The sequence below is a fragment of the Lolium perenne genome, chromosome 6, assembly GCF_019359855.2.
Source record: "Lolium perenne isolate Kyuss_39 chromosome 6, Kyuss_2.0, whole genome shotgun sequence".
Lineage (NCBI taxonomy): Eukaryota > Viridiplantae > Streptophyta > Magnoliopsida > Poales > Poaceae > Lolium > Lolium perenne.
This window is the reverse complement of record NC_067249.2, coordinates 216,004,377-216,013,756: the sequence shown is the minus strand read 5'-3', so window position 1 is coordinate 216,013,756 and position 9,380 is coordinate 216,004,377. Positions and strand designations below refer to the sequence as shown.

Genomic DNA, 9,380 nt, shown 5'->3' with positions numbered 1-9,380 from the left:
TCTTGTATAGAGTTTATGGGAGCATACCTATTATTTTGCCGTTTTCATTTTTGCGGAGTACGTACGTAAATGTCAAATGTACCGATGCTCGTTGCGTGTAGGTATGATAATCCGTGTTTATTCTTTATCTGTCTCTCATCTCTCTTGTTATGTGTAGTATAAGAGAAAGCATTTTGCACAACAAATTCCTCCTAACACTATGTGTGCATGCATTGTCTCCCCCTCCCTCTCCTCTATCTTCCTATGATATCACGAAGTTTTCCAAACTCTTGTCTTCTCGGATCTCCGTATTCTTCGCTTGAACCTCCACACACTTTTTACTATCATTAATGCAACAGAGCATTACCAAAGCCCACATTTCCTACCAAACCACTATTTAACCTAGCCTAAAGCCCAACCATTTGCTACACAGATGATTTTTGGTGGCACTTACCTCCAAACAATTAGCTATACGAAGGCTCTCTGATGTTGAGTTCTTTTGAGAAGTTGATGAGTTCTTTTTTCAATCACCCTCCATCACTAAGGCACAACCATACTAGAATGGAAATTGAAATGTAGTATAAGAAATTAATAATCTACAACTTGTTTGCTTCATTTCATGGGATGTTTCGCCACTCATATCTATGGTACATATAGAAGGAAAATGTATGAGGCCTATGATAAGTAGATTTGGCCTTACTCAATGCATCAATAATACTAATATTCCAAGTACAATGGTGGTAAAGGGAAGTTTCGGTGGATAGATACTAATGGGTGGATTGGCACACACTACTATCTTACAGCCTCATAATAATTTTTCAAGCATGAAATAAATCCATTCGTATACAAAAAAATATTCATCTGAATATTTTATCAAAATAAATTCATCGTTATTGAAAACATTTATTGGTGGACCATCTATACATTTTGATGGAAGCATGAATAATATTTTAATAACAAAGTGAACATTGCACAATTCCATCATGAATATTCTTTAAGGAAATGGTCGCGCTTTATAAAAATAATTAATACTGCAAAAAATCTTCATTTAGACATTTTTTTATAAATATATCCTCGCATGCGTTCTAATTCGAGAATGGGCAAGTTCATTGTGCTTAATGGATGCATGTGTGCCATTTATATGGCAGTTCTCACAAGCATAAATGGGATGAAAAATCCTGAGTTCAATGAATATAGTGAAATGAAGATGCAATTAAGAATGTGCCATAGGATAGCACGATGGTGCCCAAGGATTAGACTAAAAAAATCCCCTTTTTATGTTCACTACCTTTCTAAACAAGGAACATCTTTTCTCAGTAAGTTTTGTATATTTCCATAAAATTGTGAAAAAATTGTAACCGAATAATGAAAATAAAGGTGACATTGATATGGTATCATACACTCGATTAACCATATTTAGTGAACTCGATCAATTTTTCGTGTATATAATATGTGATGTCAGCACGAACATAAATCATGAGATGCCATAGGGTTTTGGTGAGACCCTAGTGCCTCCGGTTTTCCTCGTGCAGGTGGAGGTGCATAATTTTTTTTCTAAAAGGATATTCAAGCTGAAATGTCTTTTGACCCGTTTATTTGAATTATGAAACAATCCCATTGTTGTGTTAATTTCTCGGGTTGATATCTTCTAAAGTATATCATATTTTTATATGTTTCACCGAACTTTTTCTACGTGCAGTGTAGTTCCTATACTACTAGTACTTACCAAGTTATTGTACTTGCACTTCCTAGTTCATATTGTTGTATTTTTTGGACTAGCAGTGTTTTTTTTTTGTTAGTGGTGTGTACTTCCCATGAGCCCACAACATTAGACATACACACATTCCACAAGTTAGAAAATCTGAAATAACAAAACAGGGATGGACTAAAAGGAATAACAAAGAAATTAATAAAAAGAACCCCAAACCATCCTCATGCATGGTGCACTCTGCGCATGACATGTGTAAGCGCATGAGTGCGCCGGGTGCTGCCCTCCCGGTTGAGCACCAGTGCTGTAGGAGTTACAAAAAACTACTGTTGCACCAAGGGCAACAAATGTGACGCGCTCGTCCATGCGGTGTACAATGGTTCAAAAATTTATCAATGCATAGGACCATGATTCATTTTGTAAAGAACTAAAGTTATTTACGTGTACGGAACGCAACAGTAACACAACCCTCAATGCAAACCACATTCTAAAATGGCTTATATACATTCAATGTCAGCAGAGCAATCATTTCCCTTTATATTTTTTCTTAGTTTGCGAGAAAATATCAGATGTACAGTCGTACAGAGCCTCTTTGCTTGCAGTGTAGAATAGACAGATTAATCTAATTTACAACACTGTCTGTGTATACTTTCTCTCTTCTCTATTCCTATTTAGTATCAGAGCGAACACTGTGCACAACTATTCCACCTAAGACATCGAACTGGTAAATATGCTTACCTATACATCTTAGTATCTTCGACATGCTGCCGACACACAGGACATGAACCGTGGCTAAGCAGCCATTTGTCCACGCAAGGCTGGTGAAAAGCATGGGAGCAATTTGGCAACCTCCTCGCTGTCTCACCAGCTACCATATCCTACAAGATCAAGAAGCACACTATTAGTATTTATGAGGTTGAGAACAATGAAACAAAATTTATTGGAAAAAAAATAAACATACACACCAACACCAACCACATTGCATTCAGTAGCAGGCAAAAATTGGTAGCAATTGAATCTAAAGAAGACACAAAAATGGCGGTTGTTGCACCTCTCTGCATTCATTGTCCAACTACAGTGTTATAATCTAATGTCCCAGTGTACACTGGCTAGCTCTCACTTAACACAAATGGACAAGTGTAACATTTCTTATCATGTAAACGCATAAATTTCACAATATTCTTGGTTTAGCTTTTTCTAAAAAGACAGATGGAGGTTTAGCTCAATTTCGCAGCATCCTGTGAAGAAACGGTTTGATCCTAGCTGGGGGTTTTTTTTTGAGGGAAACCGTGAGCTTTATTAATTAGGAAATAATATTTTTACAATCATCCGTGATCAGAGCCAACACACGAGTCTGGGTTTTAGTTATAGAAGGTTCCATGGACATTAGTCCTTGCGCACTATTTCATCTATATTTATTACCATATCAATCATCACTGACAACCAGCTGGAAAACAGCAGCAATCATCTAGTGGTAAGTACTCTGCTATGGATCTTCATTGATCAACATACAACCACCTTGTGATAAGCAAGTACGTACTCAGCTATGGATCTTCAGGACATCGATCAACCTAATAACCATTTATGTCCCAATGGAAGTAGTACATAACATGTTAGCTGAATCTCAACTCCCTTGTATGCAGGGAGTGACAAAACTTCAACTTCAGCATATTGCAGTTTTTTCACTTCCGTTTTTTCCCCATTTTCTCTGTACATATTCTATACTAGTTTGCCGCCCTGTGTTTGGATGCACAGAATTTAGCCGTGGAATTGAATTGGGCTGAAATTCCAAATCCAAGGTGGAAAGGAAACTACCTCCATTTCAATTCTGCTGTTTGGATGTACAAGGTATTTGTTGTTGGAATCAAAGGGTGGCACCGAATTCTAAATCGTGTTTGGATGCAGCCCCAAATTAGAATTGGAAAGGGGCAGGGAGAGGGGCAGGAAGAGGACACCGCGTGGAGCTGTTCCCTACCGGACAGGGACATGCCACCGCTCGGCGCCGCGCCGTTCCCCTACCGGCCAGGGAGAGGCACTGTCCGGCGCCGATGAAGATGCAGATGGGGGGCGAGGAGGGCGGGGAAGGGGAGAGGAAGGCGTGGAGGTCGGCGACGGGAGATGCGGAGCTCGGCGGCGGCGAGGGAACGGCGGCCGGACGGGGGAACGGCGGTGGGCGGGGCCACGCTAGGGGGGAACGGCGGCGGGCGTGGGATGCGGAGCTCGGAGAACGGAGGGGACGCGGAGGTCGGCGGCGGGAGATGCGGAGCTCGGCAGCGGCGAGGGAACGGCGGCCGGACGGGGGAACGGCGGCGGGTGGCGAGGCCACGTTGCGGGGGAACGACAGCTGGCGGCGGGCGGGGCCACGCTAGGGAGGAATTGCTGCGGGCGGCGGAGGACCTGCCGGGAGAGACGCGAGGATGGTGACGGGCCAAGCGGTACGCTCGTTTCCGAGCGTTTCCGAACTCGCTCGCTCGCTAGGAAAGTTTGGCCAGCTTTTTGCACAGCAGGATTCCGAGCGCGGAATTTTGTTGGGTTTCCACGCGAACATTCCAAGCGCAAACCAAACGGTGGAATTGGCCCATTTGGCCCAAATTCCAATTCCACGCTCCAATTCTGTGCATCCAAACATTAATGAAATCTGGCAGAGCATCTTCCTTTCTCTAGAAAAAATATTACTGTTGAACCAAAACCAAGTGCAAACTATGCAATACAAGTCCCTCTCACAACATGAAGGTAACTGTACCTGTAGACAGATAGTGCAAGGCAGGTTTTCACCAAATGTGCCCTGGGCCTGATCAGTTACCACAAACTGTGGTAATTTCTTCAGCAACTCTCTGGAAAGCCCTCTGGACGAAATCTCTCCGAAGATGTCGTACACATCGTCCTGACCTAAGTCTGATATGCCGACCTGTCGAAGGAAAGCAATACAGCTGAAATTCAGTACAGATGCAAACAGCGACACTTGACGGGACCCTCACTTAATTGTGAATCCAGCAACCTCCCTTTTGCAGTACTGTCCATTCAATCTGATTTAATTCATTCACCAAATGGAATACACTTGACAAGCAACATTCATACGCATCACCGTCAGGATCGCACCATCTCTATATTTTGTACTAGCAAAACTACTATCAACGAGTGGCGGCATTTATGTAGTTTCCTTTCTAGATAGGAAAAAATCGCTGCTAGGTAGACAAGGATATGCAACTGACCTGCCAACGGTACGGTGTATGTGCTGAAGATCTGAGCCGCTCTTGCACAAACCGGGCATGAAGGAGCTGCTCTATGAAATCTGCCTGAACAACATAGTTTATGAACTTTCTTAGAGGCGTGTCGTGTCATAAACAAAAATCTTCAACAAATAGGAACCAAGATTTTCACTACCTAAAAATGTAAAACTCAAAGCTAAAACGATGTAGCAATAGATAACGGCGAAAGTATTTAGAGCTAGACAACGGTGAAAGTTGGCAGCATTTTTTGAGAGATGATCTGTATCATCAGGGTGTCGTCACTTATTCTCTTGGACATGGAAATCAGCGGGCCATAATTCATAGTCTTGGTCAAGTACTATGAAAGAGGGGGAATTTTACAATTTGCCACACTTTTCTTTGCACTTCTATCATTTGTCATTTTGTGTCTCACTGACATGTGGTGATCATGTGGCAAATAATAGACACTTCGAAGAAAAATGTGGCAAAAACAGAGCATCTGAAAGCAGGCAAGGGTGCGTGGAAGAAGCTCACTGACCATGGAGGAAGTACCGAGCCGGTCCGAGCACCAGTACGCGCGGGACGCCTCGAGAACCTCGATGGATAGGACGGCCCCGGCGATCGCTCCCAGCCCAGCTCCCCGGAGAGCACCGCTGTCGGAGGCTCTGCCCGCCAGTGCGCCGGTGACGGCTCCAGTCAAGGCCCCAGCTGCTTAATTTACGCACCACAATTTAAGCAAGAACGATGGACGAGAGCACGAGGAGGAGCTGCCGTTGATTACCGAGAGCGAAGAGGCCAGTGAGCGTGCCGGAGATGATGCCGGCGATCAGTCTGGGGAGGTACACGGAAACCGCGCCGCGCTCCTCCAGCCACTCGCCCGGGGGCGCCGGCTCTTCCGCCGCGGCAACCTCCATGGATCGATCGCCACGAGGGCACGAGGCCTCCACGAGGACCGGAGGAGAAGCCCACGCGCGTACGTGTTTATTTTTGGCGCCTCGGCGTCGGCACGTTGGAGAGGAAGGCGGGAGGCTCTCCGGGAGAGGAGCGAGGAGGGAGCAGGGCTAGCTAGCAAGAGAACGAACGATGGGAAGAGGCATCAGCTTTTGGCTTCAGCCGTCCAGCGAAGGGACTTCCCGTGAAGTGGTACGAAGTGGCTGCTGCTTTTGCGTCCGTGTTTTTTTTTCTCTGCATCCCTTGGATGTACAAGCTGGAGCGATATTTCCTCCATTTCGTAAAAAAAATGATTTTTTTCTCCGCGCGTCTTGCTCTTGTGGATGAGGTGTTATTTCTTCAGAACAGAACATACACACGAATCATGAAATTACACAAATATATATAAGTGGAATAGCTCGTTAAAAAGTAAAATTACAAAAATATACTGGAACAGAAATAACAGTAACATTATTTACGAAAAACTCACACACACAATTAAATCTTATGCCCTTTGTTGCCATAAGTTCAACACAAACGACCACAGCTTCACAATGAATTTTAGAACCATGATCTTCGGTGGTGTATCCATTAAACAAACATGTATCAATCTACAACAAAATCCCAGTGCCACATGTTACATGGTCGACACAGAATCGAGTTCATCAAGATGTAAATCCTTTCCCGAGGCCTCTCGTCCCCATCACAACTTAATGGAATGAAAATAACCGAGCAATATGCTTGTTGCTGACTCGCAGTGTGTGTGATATTACTTTTTGTAAGAAATGGTGCTTGTGTATGTATATACAGCTCAGAATTGTTCGCCATTAATTCTTTAAACATGTGAAATTGTACGAAGCTCTGGAGTGGTGGCCCCAGTCAGAAACTCGATATCACCTACAAACGATGGAAAAGCTCCCGATCTGATATAACTCTAATTTTGATAGTATGTTCAGAACTGATCATGCATATGTATCTAATATCATGCAATAATAATTAGCCGACTAGCAACAAATTAATGTCACAGTAAATGATGTCCAGTTGTGCGTTCGCGTTTCAAATATTTGTCCTGATATTGATTCAGTATCTTTTACAATGACATGTATGTCATTTTACATACAAACAGATAACTAGCTCAACAATTAAGAATGTAGTTTCGGCGTACTGGTGCAATATACATCATGTATAGTATTTCACAGTAAAAAAATACCTATCTTGTTCTAACATCATTTGGATTCAAACCTAAGTTGTGACTCGACCTATAAATCTAACATGATATATCTGACGTACAAACCATAGGCTAGGTAGATATTTTCTGTGTCCTTCTAGTTAGAGTAGTTCCGAATATTCCACATAATTATCGAAAAGTTCCATGAAACAATATTTCTACAATTTCAATGTATTTTGAAAGACAATTAAAAACATTTCTACCATGCTACTATAGGAACTAACAAGGTGGCCCGCAAAAATGCGAGGGCAACATATCAAAAGGCTATCTACTTCTAATAGTTTATCTTTTTCTTTAATGTTTTACGTTTTAACTTTATAGAAGTAATGTTATATAATCATTAAAACTACCAAACCTAGTGTTTAATGAAATTTACCCAATTGAATTGTTTTTAGTTGCTACGTATCTTTGCCTCACCTATCATTGTCCATGCCATATATCCATAAATATCCGTGTCCGTTTTGCTTTGTGTTCGCATAATCAACACATAGACGTGATTTACTTAAATCTAGAGAAAACTGCTCACATAATATTACAAAACAAATACTCGTAAAATATTTCAGAATAAATAAATCTTCAAAGTATTACCTAATAACAATGTCTAATAACTTGTTTCACACCATTATTGTACTACAGTTCTGCAATTGCTTTGCTTCCCGGAGTTTCTATGTCCAATAAATGTTATTTTGCATCATCTATTGTTGTGAATCGTGGTCATGAATGACAATGGGTTAAAAGCGTGGCAATATTCCTAGTGATTTTCATTTTACTGCCACTATAGAAATTTAACCATGTAAAATTAATTAAAATTATGTTAGGATTCACTATAGTGCTACAACATATATCATTTATTCTAACAAAATTGATTTTCAATCTAACTGACCTTTGATATTTTCCTTTTCTTGTGTTCATTTCTATTATTTTTTTCTTCTATTGGTCCCATATGTTAACCAATTCAGTGGCATTTGCTCAAAAGTTATATTTAATCTTACTTAATTATGATTGTGGTTGCTCTTAAATATGGAGGATCTATATTGCCCAATATTGTACATCAATTTTTTCCCTTATCTATAATTTATTGCAGTCCAGAATTTCATTCTAACATCCTAGAAAAGTTGGTGATTCTTCCCACAAATACCTTCCATGTTACATTGGGAAGGAAATAGATTTCCAGAATGTGTTGTCAAAGGTCGATAGCTATCAAAGTACAAACTTTTGAAGGGTTTTAATGTGTAGACAGATTTTTCTCTAACTTCCGCATAAACTTTGACTGATATGTTTCTAATAGAAGCAAGTGCCATATTGCGCTATGTATAAATAATATATTAGTAAAAAGTTAAGTATGGATTTTAAAATGATATTCACTCCATAACTTTATTGTATCTTATTATTTGCTAAAACTATTTTATCCTGAGCTGGTCGATACATTGCGTTGATCGATCATCAACCTTCTTTATTGTATCCGCTGGGTGACCCGCTCAAGATGAAGTCGTTGGAGTGATGATCGATCAGGTCTCTGTTGCTGGTGTGGGTTGATCCGACGTCAATCATCCTCAAGTTATCGCAAGATGTCCTAGAGCTAGAAATGGGATATACATAGCGAAAATTTGAGAACCAACCTGAGGTTGGGTGGTTAGGAGGATGGTTGTACCCCCAGTTGACCAGAGTTCAAACCCCAGGTTTAACATGTGTGTGTCTCATAAAGATAAAAAAATTCTTTCAGTAGGAGGCGACGTTCCCGTCAAGAGCGAGACGCATGTGGTGACTTTGTCAATTTCAAGATCGGATCCGCCGGCTCAGTGTTCATAGAGGTAGGATGTGTGTATGTGTGTTCATAGGGGTGTATACGAGTGTATGTGAGAGTTTGCGTTTGTATTGTGTTTCTCAAAAAAAAAAATCCCATCTATAGTCTAGATGTGCTTGCAATGAGATTGACACGGACCTATCTAGCTCCTTTGAATAATTTCAAGATCAACAATATGCTGGTATTCAAGAAAAGGAAACAAAAAGTGATTTCCTTATCCATATATCTGATATACACTTGTAGGACTCCTTTTTACGTGATTTGGCACTTAAACTGTAGAAGAAAATTGCTTCCTTTTTTTGACATGCAAGCAGTGCTTCCTATTTTCAAGTGATGAATTTATAATGGAAGGTAACACTTGTTTATCCATATCTGACGTACACCCGCTGGACTTCTTATTTACTTACTTTGGAACCTATCACGTAGAAGCAAATATCTTCTTCTTTTTTTGACATGGAAGCAGATCGCTTCCTTCTTCTTTATGTGATTTGACAAGTAATCTGTCAAATCACTTCGTTTTTT

General features: G+C 41.0%; 1 protein-coding gene across 2 annotated transcripts; it reads right to left on the bottom strand.

Annotated features, from left to right (window-relative positions):
- Positions 1–2,198: 2,198 nt before the first annotated feature.
- LOC127306100 (NEP1-interacting protein-like 2) lies at positions 2,199–6,023 on the bottom strand. 2 transcript variants are annotated; one of them, XM_051336701.2, is made up of 5 exons: positions 5,678–6,023; positions 5,435–5,607; positions 4,900–4,983; positions 4,431–4,595; positions 2,199–2,565 (listed from the first exon to the last, which is right to left on the bottom strand). In XM_051336701.2, the coding sequence occupies exons 1-5, from the start codon at positions 5,808–5,810 to the stop codon at positions 2,422–2,424; spliced, it is 699 nt and encodes a 232-aa protein (XP_051192661.1). In that variant the 5' UTR covers positions 5,811–6,023; the 3' UTR covers positions 2,199–2,421. The 2 variants fall into 2 exon arrangements, with proteins under 2 accessions (XP_051192661.1, XP_051192662.1); XM_051336702.2 differs by having other exon boundaries at positions 5,435–5,604; positions 5,678–6,021.
- Between the last annotated feature and the right edge of the window lie 3,357 nt (positions 6,024–9,380).